General features: G+C 38.6%; 1 protein-coding gene across 9 annotated transcripts in view; it reads left to right on the top strand.

Annotated features, from left to right (window-relative positions):
• Positions 1-14,503, top strand: part of LOC133049270 (ATP-binding cassette sub-family C member 4-like) — a 374,395-nt gene that overhangs the window by 293,714 nt on the left and 66,178 nt on the right. The window contains exon 21 of one of the 9 annotated variants that reach the window (XM_061133257.1): positions 13,393-13,543. The exons of the other annotated variants lie outside the window; for them this stretch is intronic. Coding sequence (XP_060989240.1) covers positions 13,393-13,543 — 151 coding nt within the window. The remainder of the gene's footprint in view (positions 1-13,392; positions 13,544-14,503) is intronic. 9 annotated transcript variants of the gene reach the window in all.

Here is a 14,503-nt window from a genome sequence, read left to right on the forward strand (position 1 = left end):
TGATGTAGGGTCATCTCAGTTCTCTTCTCTTCATTCAGCATTGTTGCTCATGTGTGGTGTTTTTTCTGTTTAATTCTATGTGCTTTTCAGTGATTAAGCCTGTGGGGAACTTTCTTTTACTTTCCAAGTGTTAATTTTAGAAATGAAAGGAATTTATCAAAAGTTGTACACAGAAATGCAGCATTGAGCATCTGAATGCAAACAGCCTATAAGCAAAGGCTTCTATTGTTTACTAATGAGAAGTGAGCTGAGATTCAGAGGCAGAGGACTTTTACTGCAAAAAAAAAAAAAAAAAAAATTTCTCATTTTTTTCTTTTCTGCAGACTTGCTTTATGAATGTGTCCTGCTGGCTTTAGCTTCGTAATTTATCCCCAGAAGCAATCTTTCCCAAAAAACATTGTCACATTTTGACAGTGATTGTGAATTACTTTGAAAAGATATTGTGAATAGTTCTGTTTCTTTGCTATACCAAGCTAGATCAAGGTTGGGTTTCCACTGTGTGCTTAGCTCATGGTTAGTTACCAGTCAGAATCAGAATTCATCACATTTTTGCATGACCATATAGAGGGACAGGGATCGATGCTACCTGATTTCAGTAAGAAACATTTTCATTAATGAGGAGAGAACATTCTAGTCTCACTGATTTCCAGGCCTAGCTTTCCTTTTATTTTACCTTTTTAGAAGATGATGCACCTTGCACTAACTTTTGTGTATGGAAGAGTAGTTAGTGGTTGAGGTTTATATTTTCCAGTCATCCTGGCCACATTTGTTAAATGACTTTCTTACATTGAATTGGCACTTTGGTTATAAATCCTTTGAATCTATGCAAGGAGGTCTGTGTCTGTATACTTTATTTTGTTCCACTAATATGTTTATCCTTATATCAATACTGCAATCTTGGTTATTGTATATTTTCATAAAAGATGAAACCCATAGTCTAAGTCCTCTAACTTTGTACTCCTTTGTCAAGGTTGTTTTTATCATCCTGGATTCTTTTCTGTGTAAATTTTAGAAGCCTATCAATTTTTTTTCCCCATAAAAGCCCACTGATAATTTTATTAATATTTCCTTTTAACTGTAGATAATTTGAGGAATCTAAGTCTTAACAATGTTGAATCTGCAACTGTAAATGTGGTATCTCTCTCTACTTATTTAGGTATTGTTTGATTTTAGAAATGTTTCATAATTTTTAATATAGACATCTTACACTTCTCTGGTTAAATGTATTCATGCATATTTGCTTTTTCACTGTATTATTGGATTTTTAAATATTTATTTATTTATTTTTGCCTGTGCTGGGTCTCTGTTGCTAACTATGTGTGAGCTTTTTCTGGTTGCTATGCATGGGCTTCTCACTGTGGTAGTTTCTCTTATTGCAGAGCATGGTCTCTAGGGCACATGGTCTTCAGTAGCTGCAGCATGCGGGTTCAGTAGTTGCAGCCCTCTGGTTCTAGAGCATGGGCTCAGTAGGTGTGACCATGGGCTTAGTTGCTTCTTGTTATGTGGAATCTTTCAGAACCAGGGATTGAACCCATGTGTCCTGCTTTGGCAGGTAGATTCTTATCCATTTGGACCACCAGGGAAGTCCTATTAGTTTTTCTTTTAATACCATTATTCAACTTCTTGTTGCTAGTCTAGAAATATGGTTGATTTATTTATGAATTCACTTTGCTTGGAGTTTGTGGTGGTGTTTTTTGTTTGTTTGTTTTTTTAATTCTGTAGAATTTTGTACACATACAATCATGTCAGCTGTAAATAATGACAGTTTTGTTTCTTCTTTTACAGTATTTATGACTCTTATTTCCTTTTCTTGACTTGTTGTAGCTAGACCTTCCAGTACAGTGTTGAATAGAAATGATTGTATAAGACAATCTTATACTCTTAGGGCAAAATCTTTCAGTATTTCTTCATTACAAATGATATTAACTACAATTTTTAAGATAGATATCTGTTATCAGATTGAAAACATTTCCTTTAATTCCTCGATTGCCAAGAATTTTGCTTTTTTTTTTCTAGTGAAGAATAGGTGTTGAATTTGGACAAATACTTTTTCTACATCTCTTCATATAATCATGTGATTATTTATCTTAACTCTTTTAATATGAATTATAGTGATTGGTATTTGAAGATTAAACTTGCATTCCTTGAATAAACTTTGCTTGGTCAAAATGTAGCCTCTTTTCTATGCATTTCTGTATGTAGTTTGTTAATATTTTGTCAAGAATTTTTGTATCTGTTGTTTGTGAAGGATATTGGTCTGTAATTTACTTTTCTTAAAATATTTTGTCAGCTTTTGGTATTAGAATTATGCAGGCCTCACGAGTAAACATGGGAAAAGTTCTCATTTTGTGATGGTCATTGAAGTGTCAACTTGACCACACTACATTCCCCAGTTATTCAATCAAAAAATGATCTCTGTGTTGCTCTGTAGGTATTTTATAGATGTGATTAAAGTCCATAATCAGTTTATTTTAAGTAAGGGCAATTATCTTGGATAGTTCCATGGACACAGTTAATTGTTAATTGAAATTAACAATTTCAGTTAATTAACACAGTTCAGTTAATTGAAATGCCCTAAGAGCTACAGCTTCCCTAAAGAAAAAAAAAATTCTTCCTGTGGATAACAGCATCAGCTTCTACCCAAGAATTCCAGCCTGTCCTTTGTAACAGCCAGCCCTGAGGATTCTGGACTTGCCTAGCCAAGTCTGATTGTGGAGTATTATCTTTTTTTTGTTGTTAGATTCAATTCATTAGTATGCTGTATTATTTTCTTTCGATTCATGTTAATGGTAAATTTTCCCTTCATTTTTTTTCTTTTACATTTCATGGTGCTTTTAAAGAACTAGGCTTTGTGTTTGTTGAGTTTTTTGCTTATAAGTTAGTTTTTTATTTCATTCAGGTCTACTTTTTTTCTTATTTCTATTCTTATGCATATATATGCTGAATTTTTGAATTATAAGATGGATCTGAAAACCCTTGACTTTTAGCTTTTTTAAAAAACTTTTTTTCAAAAAAATTTAATTTTTTTGCAGTATAGTTAATTTACAGTGTTGTGTTAGTTTCAGGTATACAGCAAAGTGATTCGGTTATACATATATTCATTCTTTTTTTAGATTCTTTTCTCATATAGATTACCACAGAATATTGGGTAGAGTTCTCTGTGCTATTATTTTTAAGGTATGCTTTGTAAAATTAGCAAATAAATGGATTCCAGTCTTGAATTTTGTAATAAACTTGAATCCTGACAAAAGGTAGAAAGGAAGCTATTAATCAATGATACACTGAACACGAAGGAGGAAGTGCACCATGTTTCCCTAATGCTTTCTGTTGTGCTGGTTAACAGACTATAAATCAAACCCACCTTTCACTCTTCAGTGGAGTTAGCTGTGTTCTCAACTGTGAACTAACTGAAGAATATACAGGTCCCAGAGTTGGTGTGGTTGTGAAAAGATACAAGGCAGCCAAATGAGGGGTGAAGAGTGTGGTTAGTGTATCCCAAGGAAAGGACCAGTTTAGAAAAGCTTAGTCTTAGGGATTGTATAGATCTCAGCATACTAATAAGACACCCCAATGTTTTATAATGTTCTGATTTAACAGAGTTAACCAAGGTGGGTGAGATCAAAGCAAAGAGGGGTGATAAAGCAAGGATCTGGGAACCAGAGCTGATCTCTGAACCTAATGAGACGTGCAGGGTACCATATCAGCTTACATGCAGCTTCAATACTGACCCTAGGTTAGTGTTACAATTAGGAGCTTACCTTTAAAAGCCTTCCATGTTTTCTTTTTGCTTCTATTCATCCTGTAATTGAAGGGTAGTGAGTATCATTAGATAGGAATTACATTTTATTTCTTAATCCTTTCAGAATTTCAGGTAGTCTGTTCAGCATTTTAACGCATCCACAAGAATCTTGTGTTAGCCAACAGCACAATCTATGTGATAGTCTTTTCATTGACAGGTTATTTTTTATCTCTTATATTTCCAGAATAAATGGATAGAAGACTCTCACCTACACCCACATCAATAAACCACTGATTAAAACTAGTCATCATTTTTCCTCTTTAAATCACAAGGAAATCATGTCTTGTTTTCTTACCAAGAAGTGACTCTTGCTTGTTTATTGTACTTAAGTTATATCTTTTGCAAAATCAATAATAGTGTAGGGTAATCTGGATGATTTGTAACTACCATAACTTGAAACAGAGTTCTTAAGAGTCTGACTGCAGAATTAAAATCTCAGAAATTCTTTTGAGGTGTTAGCAGTCTTAATGATCCTGATTCTGTTTTTTAATACTGTAAACAAATAATAAAAGTACTACCTACTGATTAAATAGATATTTCACATTGAACCTAATATAAGTATAAAAGCAAGCAAGAAAGAATTTACATAAAAATGTGTTGCGCTTTATCGCTCAGTATGTCCAACACTTTGCGATCCCATGGACTGCAGCCCACCAGGCTCCTCTGTCCATGGTGATTTTCCAGGCAAGAATACTGGAGTGGGTGGGTTCCCATGCCCTCCTCCAGGGGATCTTCCCAACCCAGGGATCAAACCCAGGTCTCCCGCATTGCAGGCAGGTTCTTTATTGTTTGAGCCATCAGGGAAGCTCTCATGTAAGAATGGAGTGAGCCAAAACTATGGATAGCATATTTATTTGCATAAAATAAGGAGAATGTATTTTTACTACTGTTTATAGAAAACATGTTCTTTGGCACAAGCTTCTACAGAATGTCAGGAACAAAATCCCTTGGAATTAAGTTTAAAGTTACATATAGGTAGATACCTAGGAATTTCTATAGGACTGTAAGCAGTTTGGAAATTAAATGACAAGGAGGCAAACAGGTCCTTGTATTTCAAACTGTGACTGAGAAAGGAATATGTTAAAATCTGCAGTGTTAGTATACAGTGTTAACTCTACATGTAGAAACTTTAACATTTTAAAGTTGGTGAAATTTTAACATTTTCATTATCAGTCAAATATAGATGTTAACCATTTAAACTACTCAGTCTCTTTTTGTGTCCTTGGGGTTTGTGGGATTATAACTCATCATTCTTATAAAGAAAGATTTTTCTTTTTCTTTTTTAAAGTACAGTTCTTAAATGGATACATTAGTGTGTTCTATTAATGAGCATTTTTAGGATCTTTTAATGATCAGTCTGCTCTCTGAACTGAGCAGGCTGTTACTACCTAATTAGCTGGGAATCTAGAACTGGTCCCCTCATGCGAGAGACCAGATATGACCCCAAGAAACCCAACAAAATTAGAAAATACAGACAGAAGGGAAAATACATAAAAGAGGAGTATGTTTAGATATTAATTTTTTAAATGTGGATTTTATCTCTATATGTGATAAGTATCAGGCAGAAAGTAAAATAACAGACTTGGGGTCAAAATGACAGAATTATCTGAATTTGGGCAAATCAATAAACCTCTCTGAGCATCACTGCAAAGTTTCCTACTTTGTAAATGGAGAGGATAATCCTTCCTACTCATACTGATGTGAGAATGAGATTAAATAAAGCCTGTGAAATACCTGCAACATGGGACTCATGATAAGCCTTATGAAATGTCATCTGTTAATGGTATTTAGGTGTGTTGGGTAACCATCCTTTCTTTGCTTGTTGGCTAGATCTAGAGAATTGTGGAACTTCTGTGTAATGAGAAAATTTGTCATGGCCTCTAGCAATAAAAAAGCTTGTTTTAGAAAAGGTAGAGGAACCAGAGATCAAATTGTCAACATCCAATGGATCATCGAAAAAGCAAGAGAGTTCCAGAAAAACATCAACTTCTGCTTTATTGACTATGCCAAAGCCTTTGACTGTGTGGATCAAAATAAACTGTGGAAAATTCTGAAAGAGATGGGCATACCAGACCACCTGACCCGGCTCTTGAGAAACCTGTATGCTGGTCAGGAAGCAACAGTTAGAACTGGACATGGAACAACAGACTGGTTCCAAGTAGGAAAAGAAGTACGTCAAGGCTGTATATTGTCACTCTGCTTATTTAACTTATATGTGGAGTACATCATGAGAAACACTGGGCTGGAGGAAGCACAAGCTGGAATCAAGATTTCCAGGAGAAATATCAATAACCTCAGATATGCAGATGACATCACCCTTATGGCAGAAAGTGAAGAAGAACTAAAGAGCTTCTTGATGAAAGTGAAAGAGGAGAGTGAAAAAGTTGGTTTAAAGCTCAACATTCAGAAAACTAAGATCATGGCATCCGGTCCCATCACTTCATGGCAGACAGATGGGGAAACAGTGGAAACAGTAGCTGACTTTATTTTTCTGGGCTCCAAAATCACCACAGATGGTGATTGCAGCCATGAAATTAAAAGATGCTTACTCCTTGGAAGTAAAGTTACGACCAACCTAGACAGCATATTGAAAAGCAGAGACATTATTTTGCCAACAAAGGTCCGTCTAGTCAAGGCTATGACCAGTGCGTTCTCTTTGCAAAACTCTATTAGCCTTTGGCCTGCTTCATTCTGCACTCCAAGGCCAAATTTGCCTGTTACTCCAGGTGTTTCTTGACTTCCTACTTTTGCATTCCAGTCCCCTATAATGAAAAGGACATCTTTTTTGGGTGTTAGTTCTAAAAGGTCTTGTAGGTCTTCATAGAACCGTTCAACTTCGGCTTCTTCAGTGTTACTGGTTGGGGCATAGGCTTGGATTACCATGATATTGAATGGTTTGCCTTGGAAACAAACAGAGATCATTCTGTTGTTTTTGAGATTGCATCCAAGTATTGCATTTTGGACTCTTGACTGTTGACTATGATGGCTACTCCATTTCTTCTAAGGGATTCCTGCCCACAGTAATAGATATAATGGTCATCTGAGTTAAATTCACCCATTCCAGTCCATTTTAGTTCACTGATTCCTAGAATGTCGACATTCACTCTTGCCATCTCCTGTTTGACCACTTCCATTTTGCCTTGATTCATGGACCTAACATTCCCGGTTCCTATGCAATATTGCTCTTACAGCATCGGACCTTGCTTCTATCACCAGTCCCATCCACAACTGGGTCTTGTTTTTGCTTTGGCTCCATCCCTTCATTCTTTCTGGAGTTATTTCTCCACTGATCTCCAGTAGCATATTGGGCACCTACTGACCTGGGGAGTTCCTCTTTCAGTATCCTATCATTTTGCCTTGTCATACTGTTCATGGGGTTCTCAAGGCAAGAATACTGAAGTGGTTTGCCATTCCCTTCTCCAGTGGACCACATTCTGTCAGACCTCTCCACCATGACCCGACCATCTTGGGTTGCCCCACATGGCATGGCTTAGTTTCATTGAGTTAGACAAGACTGTGGTCCTGTGATTAGACTGGCTAGTTTTCTGTGATTATGGTTTCAGTGTGTCTGCCCTCTGATGCCCTCTGGCAACACCTACCGTCTTACCTGGGTTTCTCTTACCTTGGACCTGGGGTATCTCTTCACGGCTGCTCCAGCAAAGCGCAGCCGCTGCTCCTTACCTTGGACGAGGGTTATTTTCTCACGGCTGCCTCTCCTGACCTTGAACGTGGAGTAGCTCCTCTCAGCCCTCCTGCGCCCACGCAGCAGCCGCTCCTTGGAGGTGGGAGTACGTCAAGGCTATATATTGTCACCCTGCTTATTTAACTTATATGCAGAGTACATCATGAGAAACGCTGGGCTAGAAGAAGCGTAAGCCGGAATCAAGATTGCCAGGAGAAATATCAATAACCTCAGATATGCAGATAACACCACCCTTATGGCAGAAAGTGAAGAGGAACTAAAAAGCCTCTTGATGAAAGTGAAAGTGGAGAGTGAAAAAGTTGGTTTAAAGCTCAACATTCAGAAAACTAAAATCATGGCATCTGATCCCATCACCTCATGGGAAATAGATGGGGAGACAGTGGAAACAGTGTCACACTTTTGTTTTTTTGGGGCTCCAAAATCACTGCAGATTATGATTGCAGCCATGAAATTAAAAGACACTTACTCCTTGGAAGGAAAGTTATGACCAACCTAGATAGCATATTAAAAAGCAGAGACATTACTTTGCCAACAAAGGTCCGTCTGGTCAGGGCTATGGTTTTTCCAGCGGTCATGTATGGATGTGAGAGTTAGACTGTGAAGAAAGTTGAGCGCCGAAAAATTGATGCTTTTGAACTGTGGTGTTGGAGAAGATTCTTGAGACTGCAAGGAGACTGCAAGTCCAAGTCCCTTGGACTGCAAGGAGATCCAACCAGTCCATCCTAAAGGAGTTAAGTCCTGGGTGTTCATTAGAAGGACTGATGCTGAGGCTGAAACTCCAATACTTTGGCCACCTCATGCGAAGAGTTGACTCATTGGAAAAGACCCTGATGCTTGGAGGGACTGGGGGCAGGAGGAAAACGGGACAACAGAGGATGAGATGGCTGGATGGCATCACCGACTCGATGGGCATGGGTTTGAGTAAACTCCGGGAGTTTGTGATGGACAGAGAGGCCTGGCGTGCTGCGATTCATGAGGTCGCAAAGAGTCGGACACAACTGAGCGACTGAACTGAATTGAGTCAAGGCTATGGTTTTTCCAGTGGTCATGTATGTATGTGAGAGTTGGACTATAAAGCAACCTGAGCACTTGAACTATGGTTTTGGAGAAGACACTTGAGAATCCCTGGGACTGCAAGGAGATCCAACCAGTCCATCCTAAAGGAAATCAGTCCTGGGTGTTCATTGGAAGGACTGATGTTGAAGCTGAAACTCTAGTACTTTGGCCACCTGATGTGAAGAGCTAACTCATTTGAAAAGACCCTGATGCTGGGAAAGATTGAGGGCAGGAGGAGAAGGGGATGACAGAGGATGAGATGGTTGGATGGCATCATCGACTCAATGGACATGGGTTTGGGTGGACTCTGGGAGTTCGTGATGGACAGGGAGGCCTGATGTGCTGCGGTTCATGCGGTCGCATTGAGTCAGACATGGCTGAGCGACTGAAGTGAACTGAACTGAACTAGCAGTAAAGCAAGGTCTTATTTTTCAATTTTTTGGTTGGGCACATTTTTTAAACATTAACATTTACACAAGTGTTATTTTCTTTGCTGTTTTTTAATATACTGTTTTTAATATGCTGTTTTTTTTATATACTTCATGTACAATTCATTTAGATGCCAGTGTGGCTTGTCATAAACAGCTGTTCATAGCACAGCATCCTTTCAGAGGATGAAAGGTGCTCATTAGACTTCCTTCCATAGGTGGTGGTGACATTTTCTCTACCTTATTCATCCTGATGTCCTAACTAGGCTACTTACCTGCATCAAGAATGCTGAACCTGGAGTGGACACATTGAATTTCCTGAGATTCACAAGTTTACAAAATCTAGATTTTGTATTTCCACTGGTATCAATATACCAATTCCTGGTGCATAAAATAGAAAATGTGAAATTGATCTTCTCTTTGACTATATTGAATAATCTGATTTGGTTTTGTTGATCCAGAGGTCCACCACTTTCCCCCTTAGTCACCCATAAATGCTCAGGAGTTTCAAAGCAGTAAATCTGCACCAATAAAAATGATAACTGGAAAGAGAAGAAGTATATAGAATAAGAAAAGAACCATCTCAAAAATGTTACTTGCTGCCATATCCCTAAGTATATCAATCTTTGGAAGGTCTAAAATTAGGTAGATAATACAGAGAGGAGAGAAATTGTAGTCATGAAGTATACTGGTCGTATTATTTTAAAATTGCATCTTCAAACAAAATGGGCCTCAGATACGGTTTTCACTGTGACCAAAGAAAAGCCACAATCACTTTGATACATGTGACATCATTACCACATCTAGGCCTTGTGGTTCAGATGGTAAAGAATCTGCTTGCAGTGCGGGAAACCTGGGTTTGATCCCTGGGTTGGGAAGATCCCCTAGAGAAGGGAAAGGCTACCCACTCCAGTATTCTGGACTAGAGAATTCATACAGTCCATGGGGTCACAAGGAGTTGGACATGACTGAGCGACTTTCTCTAAACTAAACTAAAGGAAAAATAACACCTGCTCTGATATGTCCTTGGATAATGCTAAGCTCTTCTAGTGGTTAGAGTGAGTGGGGTGCAATGTCATGAGTTTCTTAAGATTCTTTGGGTCCATAAGTCTTTGAATACCTCCTCCCTCCTCCCCTGACTTCTGGCATCCAGAACACACTGAAGGGTGATAATGATGGAGTTAGAGTTTTTATTTGTTACGTATGAACTTGTTAGCACTTTATGTGCATTACCTCATTTAATTCCTACCACCATCCTTTTATGTTGTTAGTATATCCCAGTTTTTACTAAGGTTGAGAGTGAAGTATAGAGTCTTACTCTTCCTGTTATTCAAGAAGGTTAGCCCTAAGCCCTGTCTTAGCACAATACTGGGCTAGTGGAATTTCCCTTTCAGATGTAGGTTCTCATTCTCTACAAACTAAAGAATTTTTCTGAATTATGAAAAATCACCATTTTCTCTCAAGTGAAGATTTAATCTAAGAATTTTTTTTATTTGTTCATGTGGATTCATAGACTTTGGATAGAATTTCCCAAATGGTGTGCTCCAAATGGGAAATATATAAAAATAATTATTCTCCTTATATTGAGGGGCATCAGGACTTGGGTCACTTACTCTGGGTCAGTATGGTTTTTTCTGTGTACCCATCATTGTCTCTGTGCCTGTGTGACAGAAGTACAGAAACACTGTCCATGGCAATGTGGGCCATCAGGTGGGCCTGGGATCCAATCAGTTGGGGGAATTGTGTGTGTATCTTGAGTCGGACTTTTTGAAATTCCTGGGAATGTCTGAGAAAGAAATGAGATAGGCTTCAAGGAAGCATACTAGAATCTTTTGTTTCCTTCTGAGATGTTGATTTTTTTCTTAGATGCTATTTTCATCTTCTACAAACTTCTATAAGGGATTTGAGATGGCTGGCAATAAAAGATTCACAAGTCTATATATGTATAAATGTAAACCCATACACTGTATATGTGTATATATGTATATGTATAATATCCAATCCACAATGAGGGTGGCTATAGTATTACCTACAAGTATAAATAAACCTGTTAGAGACATCCTCTGAATTACTTCAGAATTTAGGGTCATGAAATCTGAAGGACCTAACCTAACTAGGGAGCTTCTGAGAGCATTAATAATGGGTCTTCAGTGGGTACCTAAGGAAGAAACATTGGCACAGGCCCCTGTGGAGTCCTTCATTTTGATCTTACCTGTGCTTCCCAGGTTACATGCCAGGCTGGGTTAGTCATAAAAGGCCCTCACCTGGGGAGAGCCAGATCATTGAAACTGGTAGATGTTGTCCAAATGATGCGGGTCTGCTAAAAAACTGTAATTTGGATTTTTCCCTGGTTGACATTTTAGCAGGGTTTTTTGATAACCAACAATGGCAAACCAAGTGACTAAAGACCAGACATTGCAGGAGCTGGAAGGACCCCACCCCATGAGCGTGGAGGGTCCAGCATGGTGGGATACACAGTTAATGCAGTGGCTGTAAGAAATCATTCATCTGTAGGTCTAATAGGAGAGAGGTCAGACAGCCCTATTTTTCTCCCCTTTCGATTGGAATTTATTCCTTCAGAATCCCGTCCTCTTCACTCTGAGTTTCATATTGATACCATGGCAGAGATGGGGAAAAACAGGAAAGGCACATGGGTATCCATCCAGGAAATGCAGTTTGGTTCACAAGGGCTCCTGGACACAGAGTCACGGTTCCGGACATTTCCTCCTCCTCTCAGGCTCCCCCTGCCTGCAACTGTGGCTCTAGGATTCTCTGAGTACAAACTGCTCCTGTCTTTCTCCATGACCTGCAGTCCTTCCCTGGAAAACCACTTACCCTCCTAGCTTCATGTATTATCTGTAAATGAAAATGAAGTTTTTGCTTTTCTAACTCAGAAGATGGTTGTGAAGAACTTCTGAGAAAACTGATCAGAAAAAGCTGTGAAATGATAACCTGAGTCTCTGTGATACAGACATTACCCCCCTAATCTGTCCCTCAGAGACATGCTGGGGCCAGCTGCCCTGGATGACAAGGTGGGGAGGCTCTGAGGTGGCATGTGTGGGATGCAGGTGATGGTGGTGCTGAGAGGACACAGAACAACTGGTGTTAATTTGGACAAGCATCTTAACCTAATCCCAACTCCTTTTTGGTCAAAATCTCCATCAACTGTGATTACCACCTACAAATTATTCATGCCACTCTTTCTATTTGTTAAACCAGTCTGTAAATTTCAGTCCTAAGTCTTCTCAGAATTGTCTAAGAATTTTCAGGTATTCCTCTCTGTGTTTCCCTAGCACTCAGTACCATGTTCAGATCGCCATGCATTTGTATCCATCTGAGATCATAAACTCCAGAGGCCTTGGCCTAGGCCATGTGAATCTGCATGTCTCCACCACCCCACCTTGCTCTCATAGCAAGCAGATACTAAGTATTGATCGTATTCTTATTGCCTGAAGCTGCCCACCACAGTATCATACTTTCCCTGATAAAGATGCATGCTTATATCAGCATCAACCAATGATTTGTAGAACAAGACTATTCTCCAAGATAAAATCACCTCACAGATGACATGATAATTAAGTGAATGTTCATGGAACTTTTAGCACAACACCTTGTGTATTGTAAATGCCTGGTAAATGGTGTCTGCTGTTGTTATAATCACTAACCTTTGAAATGTACATTTTATATACTTAGCACAACGAAAGAAAGTTGGCTGTATATTGGGGGAAAGCTTAAACATGTCATAAAGTCTCATGACATGGGCTTCCCGGCTCCGTGACTTATACTTTGCAGTGTCTATCAGGTTTTCCTCTCCCTGGGTCTCAGTGTCTCCATCTGTAAAATGAGATAATGAAATATCAAATGTTCAGCCCTGAACACAGTCAGCACTCAGTAAATGTTAACTATGGATAGAAAACCAAGAAAGAGGAATTCCCACTTCCAAAGGTCAATATTTTAATTTTTTCCTACATTTCTGGACCCTGAATTTGTAATTAACCACTTCTTTATCCCTGCATGTATAGCTGAGGCTTCCGGATTCCTCATCTTTGATGTCTGCTCACTCATCCCTCCAATAACACCTGCTGACTCCTGATAGTTTGGGATTCAGCTCCTACTCTGTAAACCTCAAATATTCTCATCTGTTAAAGATAGTACTGACTGCCACATAGGGTTACTGAGTGTATCACAAGAGTGGATACCTAGAAAGTTCTTATCAGCGTGTTTGGCTCATGCAATAAACATCATGAGGACCACCTATAATTTTATTTCTTTGGATGGGAAAGCATTTCTTGCTGTTCCAACAAGTCTTTCAAGGAAAGGAGTTCAACCCTAACAACACAAACCATTAAAGTTTGTCTTTGAAAAGTATCCTTGACATGGAGGTATCTGTATTTTCGTTATTTCAGACGTTTCTACTTGTGATTGGTGTGGTGGGTGTGATGGTGGCTACAATTCCTTGGATGGCTATACCTGTGATTCCCCTTGGCATCATTTTCTTTGTTCTCCGGAGATATTTCTTACAGACATCACGAGATGTGAAATGCCTGGAATCCACAAGTGAGTACCAGGGCTCTCAGATTGGGAGGGCAGTGCAGGCTGGCTTCCATTTATGCTGTAATGAACTACACCCCTGAAATTCTGCAGATTCTTTCTTCTTGAATTTCTCACAAAGTTAACATTAGGTAATTAAATATATGACCACTGAGTCAGTGTGGCCCTTAAGGCAAATGGACTTGGTGATGGGTCAGTTCCAGTTTGAATCTTAGGACAGGGAATATACGCATCATGAGGGCAGGGACTGTTTCTGTCTGGTTCATGATATACTTCCTAACACAGAGTATCCAGGCTATAAATTTCTTAAAAATAAAGTATTTCATCATGTTGGAACTAAGCAGCAGGAAAATAGAGAATTTTTCTTCTCCTGAAGTTACCAGAAATGACAAGGAAAGGAAACAATTAGGAAAAGGAAAGGAGACATCAGGAAATATATGTCAGAACTGATATATTTGAAAAATACATTCTTTCACATGTTCACATAAGTTGCAGTTGTTAAATGTATTGAAAAGATAAGTCCTATTATTTTCAGCTTTGCTCTTTATCATCACCAGTATTTGGGGATACCACAGTGTGGTCCCCTGTTTTTCTAAACTACTCATATAAATAGTGCTGAAAATAATCCCCTAGGAGAACATAGGAGGGGGATATGTTCAGTATGCATCTGGTCTATTACCCCATTCAACTTTCTAGTTTTAAAATAATGGGGAACAGGGATTTTCCTGGTGGTCCTATGGTTAAGAATCTGCACTTCACTGTAGAGGGCACAGCTTCAGGCCCTGATCGAGTAACTAAGATCTTGCGTGGTGCAGCCAAAAAAATTAGAATAATGGAGAACACATTTTATGGTTAATCATTCTATAGATAATCACAGATTATGAAATAATTGAATTTATCCCATTATTAATGTATATATTTCATCAATATTAAAACAAAAAATAATAAGGAAAGTCAAATTGCTAT

Source organism: Dama dama, chromosome 30 (genome assembly GCF_033118175.1).
Source record: "Dama dama isolate Ldn47 chromosome 30, ASM3311817v1, whole genome shotgun sequence".
In the NCBI taxonomy this organism is placed as follows: domain Eukaryota; kingdom Metazoa; phylum Chordata; class Mammalia; order Artiodactyla; family Cervidae; genus Dama; species Dama dama.